The sequence below is a fragment of the Aptenodytes patagonicus genome, chromosome 7 (genome assembly GCF_965638725.1).
Source record: "Aptenodytes patagonicus chromosome 7, bAptPat1.pri.cur, whole genome shotgun sequence".
In the NCBI taxonomy this organism is placed as follows: domain Eukaryota; kingdom Metazoa; phylum Chordata; class Aves; order Sphenisciformes; family Spheniscidae; genus Aptenodytes; species Aptenodytes patagonicus.
The window spans coordinates 13,632,818-13,648,142 of record NC_134955.1 but is presented as its reverse complement, the minus strand read 5'-3'; the positions used below and the strand labels follow the sequence as shown (position 1 = coordinate 13,648,142).

General features: G+C 40.6%; 1 protein-coding gene across 1 annotated transcript in view; it reads right to left on the bottom strand.

Annotated features, from left to right (window-relative positions):
* Positions 1-14,617: 14,617 nt before the first annotated feature.
* The window catches only part of STK33 (serine/threonine kinase 33), a gene marked incomplete at its 5' end in the record, with an annotated part of 32,673 nt that continues 31,965 nt past the window's right edge, over positions 14,618-15,325 (bottom strand). The window contains 1 exon segment of the mRNA XM_076343507.1: positions 14,618-14,682. Coding sequence (XP_076199622.1) covers positions 14,618-14,682 — 65 coding nt within the window.

The following is a 15,325-nucleotide window of genomic DNA, read 5'->3' as shown; positions in this document are numbered from 1 at the left end:
CTTTACAGTTGATCTGACCAATCTATCCTCCTTCAACTCCTGTCAGCAATCAAGGTCACAGAGTAGGCTATTCTGGATCGAAGGAAACAAAAATCCTCACCAATTTTTTAATGGGCTTATTTTTCCAGTGTTTTGGCATTCATGTAACCTGAAAAGTGCATGCTTTGAAGTGAATCACTACCACATACACAGGCAAGCATCTGTATATCATACCAATAAGAGCAATTTACCTCTGTCTATTTTACACCTCTTGAAAAGATACAACAAAGGAGACATCTCCTACCATCGATCTGTGTGCAGCAAGCCCTGTTGAGTCAGTGGGAGTTCTGCATGTGAGACAACTCAAAGACAGACGCTCCAAGAAATCTAATTTAAAGATGCCTCAGGAAAGCTTTAAATTGCACTTCCCAGTGCATGCAATGGGGTAGATCATCCTCTCCCTTGTGCATAACACCCATTAGCGTTAATTTGAGTTATCCATGTTCACTGGGAGGAGAACATGGCCTGGTGCTGCTAAAGGAATTCCTCGGTTTCTCACCAACACCACTTATTCCCTCTGCTTCTTCGCACAGCCGTTGTGCCCATATGTACTAGAGAAATATTCCATGTTCTGCACTCAGCCTGAAAGCTGCACAACAGGCAGAATTTTCTATATGGCAACCTAAAAGATACCTTCAGATGGACTGACAGATACTGATGGGTCTTCTTGCCTCTGCAACAGCTGAGTGACAGTATACTCGCATAAAGGAGGCATATAGAAAAAGATATTCATTTAAAACACTATTTTTAGGTACAAATTCTGAGTTCTTATTTGGAAAAATTCTTTACAAGGAAAAAAATGAACACAACACTGCTGAGTCTATACAAGCATTTCATCAGAAGGAGTCAAACAACTGCATTCTTTGATCCGCAATTAACATGTTTTATAAAAAGGAGGAAAAGACATTTGTTTTACCCCATCTCTTGCATTTAATCTTTTTTTTTTCCTTGAGATTCCATTTTATCCTAAGAGGGTCGTTATGTAGCAATATTAAAACAGCATGCACTTTAATAAGAAAGTGGATTAACTGCACAATTGCCAACACAGAGACACAAATCAACAGAAACTACTGCTAAGAAGGAGGGTGGAAGTTGTCATTCATGCAGCTGGGATACATACAGGTGCTCTGCCTCCACACCAGAAGCAGCAAAACACTTTAGGTGAGAAAGCAGCCAGGAGCTGAAGAGGTAGTGCCCTATGCACTGCTGAGCACACCGGAGTGGTTTTCCAGAGAAGAAACTGAGAGCAGATTAAGAGCCCAGGAGCACATCTGGGGAAGAAATACAATCAGGACTAAATCCCTATAAAGACAGCATCCAATAAGCAATACAAAACACCATAGCAAGTGTTCCCAGAGAACTGCCACCTACACTGAATCTACCTCGCTGCTTGTGTGAGGCAACACTGCAAGACCATTTCCTCACACACAAACTGTAGAGGGGCACAGGGCAACAGGCTCCCATGGGAATCTACCTCCACCCAATACTTGGGGTGCATGAGAGAGACCCCAGCCACTCCACCACAACAAAGGAGAGGACCAAGAGCTGGGGCCAGGCCTGGAAGAGCCTTATCTTATCTCAATCCATTGTGACATTTACCACCCTGACAGATGCCCTCTATCAATGCAAGAACACACCTTCTCTCATACTGAAAATCCTCAGCACAGCAAAGTGGATTCCTAAAGAGAAGCACCACATCCCCAGTGGATGCAAATCTTTGCCATTTTCACTGGGATTCACTGACTGACAATAGCTAAAGGTCTGGTCCAGGAAAGTAGCACAAGCTCTTTTGTGCCAGCACCAGCAGCTCGAGAAAAGAGAGGTATCAGGAAGGCAATCAGTCATACATGTTGATTTGGCCTCATACACAAATCGCACCACCAGCAGCGTGACTCTGCCCTGCCTTGGATCTGGCTGATCCTGTGACAGACCTCGTGCCCGCTCAGGAGTTGGACAGGCAGGTGGTGGCAATTTGGTGGCAGGTGCTGAGCATAACAAACCTAGCAATGGCCAGGTAACAGGTGCAAGTACCGTAAGTCACCTTCCCACACAAGCTGGTTTTCATGCTAGCTAGGTCATTAGCAATCTTCAATCTCTACACATTAGAAGTTAATCCTGCCTCAGGCAGCATTAACTTACACATTAGCTCTTTAATGTAACATCCGCCGTGCTGGAAAAGAGTCATCTGATACAAATATTTTCCCACATGACTCTACTCACTTCCCCAATTACTACATTCCCTATTCTCTTTTGAAGAGATCTTTTAAATGTAGCTTTACCTTGTGAGGCTGCAATTATCATGGCAATATACCACAAAGGTGGTTTTATCCTGTGCGTGGTAACTTTGTGCCTGGTTTTGTGGTATCTCCAACAATGCTCACTCGGTGGTGCACAGGGAGAGAGTGATGTGGTGTACAGCCAAGGCTGCTGCCAACCAAACAGCAAAAACTTTGAATATTCTTATGAAAAGCCCTCCATGCAGTTTTCTATTAGCAGTGGGGTCATAGTAAAGGTGCTATGCATTTGCAAAAACATGCACAGATCAAAGCATCCTGAATTTCAGGACAAGTGATGATTTATTAAAAAATGCATACTAAATGCCTAATTTATAAACTATTTATAACCCAGCAAGGAAGCAGAAGCTGTATTGTTTTACAGACTCTCCATGCAAAAACTGCAAAACAAGTATTTTAAGAACAAGCTGGATTGATTTCCAACTTGTGTAAATCAAGCTAACTTCACTGGCTGTAGTTTTATATGCACAAATTCTGCTGTGTTTATGAATAATAAATACTTTCCCCCCCAGATAATTAGAATAAGATTACATATGTTTTGCTGTCCTAAAAAAAAAAATCTATTTCATAAGGATGCTGTCTTAAATAGTTAAACCAACAGTCATTTAAATTGCACGTTTAAATAACACTTACAGAAATATCACAGGAAAAGAAGCATTTATAGAAATTAATGCAAGAAAGTCACTAGAATAAGAAAACCAAAATTGTTGTAAATAGGCTTCTGAAACTGTTTCACAGGGAAGTCACTAATGAATTCCTTGGAGAGACTAGGCAATCTTTAGTTCGACAATTCAACTTCAGGTTCTTTTTTTTTTTTCTTTTTGCATTTTCAGATGTCCCCCAAGGTGCCTGTGCTTTGAAAATACCTTTACGGTAAGACAAGTTCAAATACAACTTAAAAGAAAATGTATTTTATGTCCTTATTGTTCAGTGACATCCCTGGCAGATCAACCACTAAAGAACCAAGCAGGTGTTAAGCTGAAACAAAGCTATTTAAGTCAAGGTGATAAAACCTCTTTTGGTTAAAGCAACCAAAACCTCTTTTGGCTAAAGTTCCTTCTTTTTCAGTAAATGTCTCCTGACCTGGCCCTCCAGTTGCTGGAGGCTTGTAAAATCCTTTTTCCATGCAACCCAGTCCCCACCTAAACAGGGTATCCCCATTCAAGGCTTATTCCTGTAAAAACCTTGGCTTTCCTCCCCCAAGGCCGTTTCATGTGCGGCTCCCCTTACTTCAAAGCAAACAAAAACCAAACTGGAGATACCAGAGGAGAATATGGCCACTAGACCACAGCGCCAGGGCAAGATTCTTCCCACCATTATGTGTCGGAGTGCCGGATCAGCGTGGGTTTAAGCTACTTCATCAGCAAGACTGCCACCATTCCCCTCATTCCCCTCGGCAGATCATTGCACGTCCTGATCCACCTAAAGGACATGATTTCCCCTGTGCCTCTGTAACTTTTTTTTTTTAAACTCTCTCATTATAAGCAGATAGGTTGATATTTCAACAGAGAATAACAGAATTAAGCACCTAGCGTAACTCTTAACTGTGATCTATGCACTGCTGAAAGGTAACAGTATACCATAGCAAGACAAGTACAGTCCATCCATCCTACAAAGTGCTCATAGCCTCCATTATCACTGGGATAATCTACTGCGTTTTTAGTTTAAGAGTAATGTCATGTGTTGATGCCTTGCAATTTGATGGGATTTACGTTCATTAGTAGTACTAAAAGAACCACTTTTTATTCATTAAATTATTGTAAGTGACAGGAAAAAAACCCCTTTCTTAAGACAAGCATATGCACAGCTGCATTTTTTCTCATGCAGTTGGGATCACCCCTCTCAGCACATTAATATTGTACTAGAGGATGTAGATCGCTTTTTCATTCTTAATTGGTGCTTAAAAAATTCTCTTTAGTGGAAATACTGATTGATTTGGTGTTTAAATGAACTTGTTCATTGCAACTGCAAATATCCTGAATACTAAGTAGTTTAAAATAACTTGTCATAATAAAAAGATCGATTGACCATACGTTGAAAAAAGTGCTATTAAAATTAAAATTCTAACTTCATAGCTATTTTGCAGTATCACTGAATAAATAACATTATGAAGGAAATCTGGAATAAGCCTGCCATAATTGTGCTCCATTTTTGTGCACTGCCAGCTTTGAGGGGTCAAAAATTATGCAACTGCTAGAGAAAATGATCAGACTATTAATGATAATAAAATCATACTCATTATATTTGCTTTTTCATTTCTGAGTCTTTTCAGATTTCATATTTGCAGTATTTTCTCTGCATCCACAAGACCTAGTATTTTGTTTTGTTTTGTTTTTTAAATCTGTGTAAAAAGGAAAGTGCAGGCAATTCTGACCTAATCACATTATTTAAGATAAAAAGAAAGATGAAAGTTTGGTAAGAGTTAAGAGTTGGTTGCATTTCTGGTTTTTTTCCTCAGCTGATAGTATTTGTTCATCAGCCATTACAAGTGTGCATGGTGGGTGCCCCTAGGTGCTACAGCAGCAGGAGTTACATGCACATGAAAGGTTCTAAAAACTAGTGGGTGTGCAGAGCAAGATTTTCTTTCCCTCTTTAGTGTGCCTCAGCAGACTTCAAAACAGAAAAAGGACAGTACACTTCTATCAGAGACTGCTAGCATTGCTACATGAAGTAACCTGTGTAAAGTTTAACAATGGTGGCAACACAGGAAAGCTGCACAGAAACTGGAAAACCCCACAGGTAGCATCAGGTTTGGATGAAGTGCACTGAGAAACAGCAACACGGACACCCTCAAAGGTGAGCATTAGAAGGAATATTCAGTAATTACCCGTGGGTGAGCTCCCCTGCCCAGCAGGGCACCGAGCACTCTGCAGATGCTGGGGGCCACAGGCAGGCGGGGGCAGAGTTAAAGCTGCCCTGGTGAGCACAGCATTTCACAGTGCTGTGCTACAGGAGGTGAAGCTGGGGTAATGCATCCTGATCTAAATACTATGAATTAGCATAAAAGACAAAGTTTGTGATTTAACTATAGGTTCTCTGAAGACCAGAGTGAAAAGGTAAAAAGTGAGGTCATTAACATACTGCAAGCTTATGGTCCTTATTATTTTTGTTCAATCTAATTCAATTTACCTATTACATACAGATTTATTAAATAACTCATTTGCCCAGTAGAAGAATATATGGTCTTTATTTAACAGCCCTTGAGGTTTTTTTTAATTTTATGTGCCTTAGTCAAAGTCTACTAAAACAGAAACAAATGTGTATAACAGTTTACGTTTTCTACTCATTAATGATTTTGTTTCCTCAATGTAAAGTGCCTTTAAAAAGTCTCTGACTTTCAGGCAATGCTGAGCCTGAAAACCCAGCTTTTTAAGTGGGCACCCAAAACTGAAGATTCTACTTTTGAAAGCATAGGTTATATGTCAGTACTTCATTTTTATCTTCATTTTGCAGAAATGAATTTATTCTTAATGTGGCTCAATGTTATGCTTTGTGTTTTCATTCCCTATTCTGCTCAGCAGCATTGTGGATTGTTTCATCAGGAGTGGTCACAACTCAGGAGAAGAAGGTTTAAGCAAGTCAATTAACATTGCTGTAGAGCAGAGCCCAGGAGAGGAATGGACATATGGCATGTGATGATGTGCAATTTGCTATTTTTTAATTTCTTAGTAAATTGAGTGAGCTAGAGGACATTCTTGGTCACATTAAGATGAAAGACCAACTATAGAGCTTTACTAATCTGGCCTCACTTAAAATTCATAGATGTTTCACATGTCAAGTAACCTAACCTCTTGAAAAGATACAGGAATGAGATTTAAAAAATGGGATTCTTTTTCTATACCAAATATTTGCTTTCATTATACATTCATTAGACTGGGAGAAGTGCTGGAGGGCAGAATTTGGGCTAAGTGTTTAATGTTTATTAAAAAAATCCTTTGTTAGACAAAAAATATCCTAACAGGTCATCAAATTCATATCATTGCGCCACTACAGCCTGACCCATGTTTATTTCCTCAAATGCATCTAATCAATTTTTATAGCTGCTCTAGAGTAGTCAATTAAGAGTTCTATTAATAGTAATGAATCCACAGCTCCAGCAGGCAGGAAATATCTGCCAGGATTTCCTTGTTGATTTTTTTTTTTTTTTTTTTTATTCCCCACTGTGAAAGAGAGATGTGCATTCAAAGAGAAGTACACTCACAAACAGGCTTTACGGGGCACTGGCACAGGTCAGCACCCTGCTTTGTGAACCAGGGCACTGCCCTTCTGGCCATTCATGGCCGTATGTAACAGGCCTCCCATGGCTCCATCTGGCCATGAGGAGTCAAAACGAAGCATACAGACACTTACCAATTCGCCCTAAGTCCTGGGTAGAGAAAACAGGATAAACTATAGGAGCAGTCAACCTCCATTTGAACACCTTTTTGTTTTATTTCAGTCACCAGTAAAACCAGAATCCAGGAAGGGAATGAGTACAGACAAAGCCAAACGCGTGCAGGTTCAGGTCAGAGCAGTCTGAGGACCTTCCACCTTTTAACAAACCACAGTAAAAAGGTTTCCACAGGTTCCTTAGCAGGTGCACCCAGTGAATGCAAGTACAGTAAAGAGTAAGCAGGGCCTATACATGGCAAGTGTACTGCAGGTACCTGTAGCTATAAAGCAACGTTGTTAGCAGTATGGAATATTTCTTTTCCATTTTTCCACGGACGTAAGCTCCCCTAATGTGAATTGCATTAGTTCCACGCAGTGCCTTTTTAAGTCCATATAGGCAGTATTGTGCTTTTTCTTCCGGTCAAGTTTCTTAACCAGCCAGACAATCTCACTGATTATATATGCACTCTCTTCCTCACAATTCTAACAAAGACAGAAAAAACCCATGTTTTGACCTTTCTTGTTTTCTTACGCTCCCTTTCTCCTTATGAAACTGCCCCCTCTCAGGAGTTAGCAAGGAAGGCAACCCATTGATCAACAAGCCACAACAGCAACAGCAAGATAGGACGTGACAGTGGTTCTGGCAGCTGGAATGAAAAATGAATCTGTCTGTCTCTAGCTGGCCAACTCAAAACCAGGTTAACAGTACCTGAAATTCATCACTATCTAATGTCTTTGTGAGATGAGACTGATGTCAGTTTAATTTAATAGGCCAGGCTGAAAAATGTGACAGTTCAATAATTGATTCATGAGTGGATTAGACATCACTGCCTCAGGGGTGGCAACATCCACCAAAGGGTGGGGATGATGGCTGGGGCAGTAATAGCATTAGCTGCCTCATTTTAGTCCAGCCTCCCTCATTTTAGTCCAGCCTCCAAGTCTGCCAGACACCCCAGCCTGTACCCACACCGCTGCAGAAGTGGGCAGACAGGCCTGTGACTGAACACACCTTGGAAATAAAAGCATACCTTACATTACCCATTAGGAGAGCAAACAGGGGAACCTGGTGCTGTAGATGTCTTTACTGTATACCCTGCTGGGAATAAACCAAGGACCAGAAGGTACAGAGCTGTCAACCAGGTGCTTTCTGCAAGCACTGAAATTCACTGAATAAATAAAGGGAGAAAAGGGAGATGAGTCTCCTTTTATCTCTTTCAAAGGTGTTCTTACAGACTTTCCTCATTCCAGATAGGTGCAGTCTTCTTTCCTTATCAGACACCTGTAACCGCAGTCACCCTTGTGCTACTGTTTTCACCTCCTGCTCTTTCAGCCCACAGTCTCCTTTTCTTTGATAGTATATAGTGATGCACCATCTTTTCCAAAACATTTCCTAGTTAATGGTAAGAAGCCTCCAACAACTCCATAATGCATTCTTCAACAGACAGTCACACTTAGATTATGACTACCCTATCATTGTATCTTTATAGATAATTAGCAAACCACTTACTTATGGGAAGGGAGTAATTGGTTTTTTAATAACCATCTTTTATTTGCAGACTCTGAATTGTGATATAGTAATGTTTGCACAATACTTTTATGTTTTTCATACAAATTATAAGCATAGGCATGATAAGCTATGCTGCAATTCTTCACAGCATCAACATGAAAGATAAATTCACTTTTAGCACATATTTTAATTAAACCTTAATTCTACACTAAATTCAATTTTTTGCCAGAAAACAGTAGTTATTCGGATAAACAGTGCATCACTTACAGTGCTCCTTAATATGTTTAATTGGGACAGAAAAGCAAAGTAACTCCAACAGCTAAAACTCCTCACTGGACATAGGAGAGTAGCCCAAGCTGAGTGTTGTAGAGCTCTTAGCAATCTAGGAGTTACAACAACAAACTTCCACCTTTGGAAAGCAAGTGTTTTAGATGGAAAAGGGGCAGAAGCTTCAGGAATCTTACAGTACTAGTTTTTTTTTAAAAAGTCCCTTCCAAGGCCTCAGTTAAACCAAAGAGGGGACAAACCCAGGAAGAGGGTGCTACTTTGAACTCGCTTCCACCAAAGTCATACTCTCATGAAAACTCCAGTCCTTCTTCCAAGAAAGTTCTTCCCACTGCACTGGTTACTCCAACGCTCCTTACCAAACAGCTGCTGCTAGCACAGGTTTGATCACAAGCAGCTGCCATGTCCAGAGCATCTTGGAGCATCCTGTTCGTATGTCAAGGATCCCACCTTATCCTATCATCACTATTGCCGCCAAAAGGAGTAAAATGGCTTTTCTTTATTTAATCTTCAGAGGACATAAACTTTTCTTGCACTATGAATATGAACCTAATAAGTGGATGAGAGACAGAGAGCAGAAGCAGAAGAAATTAATGAGCTTATTCTTCTTTTTATTAAAGTAAGAGAACAAAAGTGATCAAACTTGGACACTCCTGAAGCATATAGGTCCAATGTATTCAAGGTAACATAAGTATAAAAATGATCCATAACTGTTATTAAAAAAACTGTTCTATTTTTAAATATGCCTGGGCATTATCTCAGGTGCTTTCTTCCTGGAAACAAAGCTGGGGTTAGACTCAAATATGCATTAAGCTTTAATATCCAGACAACGTATAAACAATAGTCATTCATTAACCCTCCTGACCGTAATGAACAAGAGTGTACCACATACGAATTACTAAACAGAAACTTCTAAATATACAAACTCAGAATCTGTGCTGGAAACAACACAGAAACCACACAAAAGGTGTAGCTGCAAAAAAAAATAACTAGTTTGCTTCACAAAGCAGGAGTTAAACAGTGTTGCTCTTTTAATTTCCATCATACTATGTATTACAGACAATTAGGACATACCTGCATGCCCATAAATGAAGAGATGCTATATCTAGACTTGGATTTACTGCCATAATTGAGACATAGCATATTAAAGCCATTGCTGGCCACCACAACTGTTACTATGATTTTACTGACCTCAGGAACTATCAGTGAAGGCACTGGTTCAAGCCAGCTGTCGCGGTTTAATCTCAGTTGGCAACTGAGCACCACGCAGCCGCTCGCTCACTCACCCCCGGTGGGATGGAGGAGAGAATCAGAAGGGTAAAAGTGAGAAAAACTCGTGGGTTGAGATAAAGACAGTTTAATAGGTAAAGCAAAAGCCGCGCACGCAAGCAAAGCAAAACAAGGAATTCGTTCACTACTTCCCATCGGCAGGCAGGTGTTCAGCCATCTCCAGGAAAGCAGGGCTCCATCACGCGTAACGGTTACTTGGGAAGACAAACGCCATCACTCCAAACGTCCCCCCCTTCCTTCTTCTTCCCCCAGCTTTATATACTGAGCATGACGTCACATGGTATGGAATATCCCTTTGGCCAGTTTCGGTCAGCTGTCCTGGCTGTGCCCCCTCCCAGCTTCTTGTGCACCTCCAGCCTTCTCAGGCGGTAGAGCATGGGAAGCTGAAAAGTCCTTGACTAGTGTAAACACTACCTAGCAACAACTAAAACATCGGTGAGTTATCAACATTGTTCTCACCCTAAATCCAAAACAGCACTGTACCAGCTACTAGGAAGGAAATTAACTCTATCCCTGCTGAAACCAGGACACCAGCTCAAGTTGCAACAAGTGCTCTGTAAGCCCTTAGAAAATTACCATTCGTGCTCCCCAGAGCTCACAGTGTTACGGCTAGCTAGGTAAGTTTTTATCACTTTTAGGCTCCAGTGATCTACTGCACCTTTTAAACTTGCTGGCCAATGCCTTGATTCTGCCCCCCCCCCCCCCCTTTTTTTTTTTCCCAGCTTAAAGCACCTTGGAGCACTTTTTTCCAGGAATGTGTTAAGTTCTTCCTGCCGAACATGTTGCTCAAAGGAAACCAGTCTGTTGCCTAAGAAGTGCAAAAGCAAGCTCAGGAGCTCTGGTTTTGGTTTGAGAAATGAACCCTTAAATTAATCTCATGTGGTGATCCAAACAAGAGACTGTCTGACACCACCCTCTCTCTAAACTGCGAGGAACAGATCCTCACCCCATGTAAACTGTCAGCATTTCTCTGGAGTCCTTGGTGTTAACTGTCAGCGCATCAAGGTCAGGATTTGCCTCGAGTCATTTTGTCTCTCAGATTAAAATATAAACTGAACACAGCTCAGGTAAAGGCATTTTTATACCTGTAATGGTAAATAAAAATATTCATGCTTGACAATACTCTGTCAAGAGCAGTAAGAGATTAGTCTGCCCTCTTACATGGCACACACGGCTTATCCTCTGAGCAAAGTAACGATCCAGCAATTGTTTGTGGTTACAGAAGATCTCCAGTTTAAATAGTGCCAGGTAGAAAGTGCAGATTAAGAGATTTTTCAGAATACTTCTCTCCCTCCTTCAGGAGTACATATACCACTCGGCACTGCTCAGGACTAAACAAATCAAACACTTGTAGAGACTTTTAAATTTCAACTTACCTGCGAGGCCCATTCTTTCTCATAACAAGTACTTTATTCATTCTAGTACGCACCCAGAGGTCTACTCAGGCAACAAGGACCTTCTTTTGGTGCATATGATGTCATGCATCTCCACTTTCTCTCATATGAATTTATACACTAAAATTAATTTCAGTGATACTTGTGCTGACACTGACAATACAGGAAATACACTTCAGACAAGAAGAGAACTAAAAAAGAAATCCAAATGAAAAACACTGCAGAAAAATTCAAAAAATTTGGAATTATTTTACAAAGCCAAAGGAATAAAATATGGTCAGTATAATCACACAGCCATTCTCTGAAGGAAATATTTCCTGGTATCTTGGCCCTGTGTCAATGGCCCCATCTTGTGTCCCAGTTATTTTTAAAGCAGGCTTTACACAGTAAATAAGGATGGAGGTAGGGAAGAGAAGGGAAAAAAAACCCCACCAGCCTCCTCTTAGGAAAATAAGACTTAATTAAAAAGTCTGCCATTGCTCTGCACTTAATTAGGGCTAACACAGCTGTTAATAAGTTTCTGATTGATAGTAAACCTGATGTCTGCACAGAAAACTACTTACTTGGTTCAAAGATGCTGATAGTTTCATACAGAAAAAAGATTCTGTTTTGTAATTGTGCATAATGTTAATATTTGAAACATCCTTAAGGGTGATTGTACCTATTAAAATTTCATATGTGAAATGAGAAATAAATGAATTGGTGTTGCATTTTTAAAGGATCAGATTACTGTTGATTAAAGCTTTGTCTACACTTGAAATTTCCCAGTAGAACAGCTCTACTGGTGGTTGTAATAATAGGAGGACAAGCAGAGGTAGGCTGCCAGCAACCGCTATTTAAATTACAGTGTCATACAGACCTGATCTGTAATGGGTTACACAAGACTGTGGTTATGTATGTGGCTGTAACAGTTAATACCACCAACCTAGCTACTGTTACTGAGCATGTAATAGAAAAAAATGGAACAAAAAGCCAGTATAGATGCAGTCGGAAAGTTAGTGTTTGTCAGTAAAGCCGAGATACAGATCGGAGTATTTATCCACAACGTGGTAATCTGAATGCTACCACGAATTCTCACCCTAACGGAGAAGTTAAATATCAAGCAACAGTAAGTGAAGGGGAACATGAAGTGGAAGGACAGAGCAAGAGAGGTAAAGATGACTAAAATGATTTGGAAGTAGAGGAAGGAAGCATTTGAGGGTGGTAAACTTCATAGAAATAGGAGGGAGGAGAAACGAGCCTCTAGAGGAAAAGGAGAAATAAGAAATTCCCATGCAATCTACTTTTAATTTTTCGGTAACGTTCCTCCATGTAGCAAATACAGTGAAGAGACGAAAGTAAGCTCTGAGGCATAAAAGGGAAACACAGAGAAAAGCCACATCAAAAGGAGAAACAAGAAAGAGATTTGAGGAAGAAGAAAAGAAATCTTTTGACAAATGAACAAAATCAACAGAGAAAATGTAGGTATTGAAAAGGAGTTAAAAAAGACATAAAGAAAAAAAGAGGATAAGGAAGAAAAAGCAAAAATGCATGGAGTTTATTCTAAGAGCTCTGTTTTGTTTAACAAGGGGTTTAACACTAGGAGTCACTGACATAATGAAAGTTTCTCCTCCAGCCTTTGGGAAGATGATGTTCTACTCTTCTGCAATTCCAACACAAGCTCAACCGCTTGGTGCCTCCCAACCGCTCCCGTCCACAAACAGTCTGGCAATATCACCTTCGAGATACATCCAGCCCGTATCCTAATTCCTCACCCCCTTTTTTCCCTGACACAACTCAGCTTTGGGCAGGAGGAAGGTTACAAGCTGTGCATCTGACAGGCTGCTGCCCTCTTTCATGTGAGCCCACAGCCCTCCAGTGTACATCATCAAAATGCACTGATATGTCAGGACAACACTAGACATACATGAGACTTACACGGGGCAACACAGGGCATACATCTGGTTTGTGGCAAAAAGCATGAGGAGTTGTGGAAACAGAAATGTAGCTAGGCAAAACAGAACAACATACAAAATAAATCCAGGAGTGCAGAGGAAAGAGAAAAGGAGAATGAAATCGGAACAAGCGAGATCAAAGTCAAGTCTGTTGAGGACCCAGCCACAAAAGGTGTGCTCTAACCAAAATATCTTAAGATCGACAGAGCTGGGAAAGGATTTAATACCTCAGGATAGGAGAATGCATCTGTCATGGTTTAACCCCAGCCAGCAACTGAACACCACACAGCCGCTCGCTCACTCCCCCCCCCCCCGTGGGATGGGGGAGAGAATCAGAAGAGCAAAAAGTGAGAAAACTTGTGGGTTGAGATAAAGACAGTTTAATAGGTAAAGAAAAGCTGCGCATGCAAGCAAAGCAAAACAAGGAATTCACTCACTACTTCCCATCGGCAGGCAGGTGTTCAGCCATCTCCAGGAAAGCAGGGCTCCATCACGCGTAACGGTTACTTGGGAAGACAAAACGTCATCACTCCGAATGTCTCCCCCTTCCTTCTTCTTCCCCCAGATTTATGTGCTGAGCATGACGTCATATGGTGTGGAATATCCCTTTGGTCAGTTCGGGTCAGCTGTCCCAGCTGTGTCCCCTCCCAAATTCTTGTGCACCCCCAGCCTACTCGCTGGTGGGGTGGTGTGAGGAGCAGAAAAGGCCTTGACTCTGTGTAAGCACTGCTCAGCAGTAACGAAAACATCCCTGTGTTATCAACACTGTTTCCAACACGAATCCAAAACATAGCCCCATACTAGCTACTATAAAGAAAATTAACTCTATCCCAGCCAAAACCAGCACAGCACCCACAACAAGTAAATAGCTCACTCTCTAAAGGTAAATGATACTTACTGTGTTCTCCTAGTGCTGTAAAAATGGCATAACCCTTTGATATGAAGTGGTCCATTTTCAAGCTTCCTTGGTTCAAAAGACAGGGGTGCTCGAAAATGTCAGCATGTCTGCTGGGCTTCTGAAAATTTTGTCTGGGATACAAAAAAGTGCATCTGATAGCAGAATACCAGCACCCTCAATACTGTGCCCCCTCAGGGAAAGAAGTTTACCGCTATGCAACTCCAGTGATCAGGTAGGACTGCCATGAGGGTGGCTAATGATGCAACCACTGTCTTAATAGTGACTCCAGACATGCTCTTCAAGGAACTGTCTCACTAAATGAAAAGAATGAGCAGTGTTGGTTAATAGCCAAGGAGATAGTTATTCAGGCCACAATCTGACCTAACATCTGGGTGTCATGAGAACCAGAAAGCAGTCTGGACTTTGTAAAAAATTTGAACCACATCAAATAAAAACAGTGTGACTATTAGAGCTTATATGTGAAGTAGACTTTGCTACTGTGTGAGTGCACAACAAAAAGAGAGAGAAAGGACAACTTCCTGCTTAAAGTGAAATTCTTACTGAATTCTGTCAGAAAAGTATAGAAATCTGTGACTTTCTTACACTCACTGCATTTTGTAGAACACGCCTTTTGTGCCCAGCTTCTCAACAGACTTGACTTTGATCTCATCTGAAAAATGGAAAACAGAAGATTAATACTCCCAAAAAGGTGCCTGATTATATACAGACAGCTATGTTTTTCAGTGAGAATGAGAGTGATATATTACCCTTTTAATATTATATGATGTCAAAAAGCTCTTACTTAGTTTACTGTAAATAAGATCTCTCCAAGTTTTCATGTATGTACAGAGAAAGATTTTGGCCCTGTAATAGAAATACTTCACATCTAAATAAAATCAAGGGTGTAATGCCTGTAAGAGGAATTTCAAGATTATTGTGAAGATCGGAAGATATTTAAGTAGGTGGTGTCTCCTCAGACTGATATTCTCAGCAGAATTGCTTGAATAAGCCATAACACAGAATGTGCATCTATTTAAGGAAATGTTTTCAACCAACCAGGAGTGTGTATATTTTGCCCATATCACGTACCACAATGCCAGTCTACTGGTATGACCTGTCCTTAGAGAATGGCTTTGTCTTTGGAACAGTAAATCACATTGCAATTTACACATACGTATAATAAACCTAAGCTAATGGTAGCTCATCCTTTTGAAAATGAAGATTAATTAACTTGTAAAAGCCATGACTCTAACACCTGTTTTATTTAAAGAATTTAATCAACACACCAGAAATTCAGTAGTGAGAACCATAGC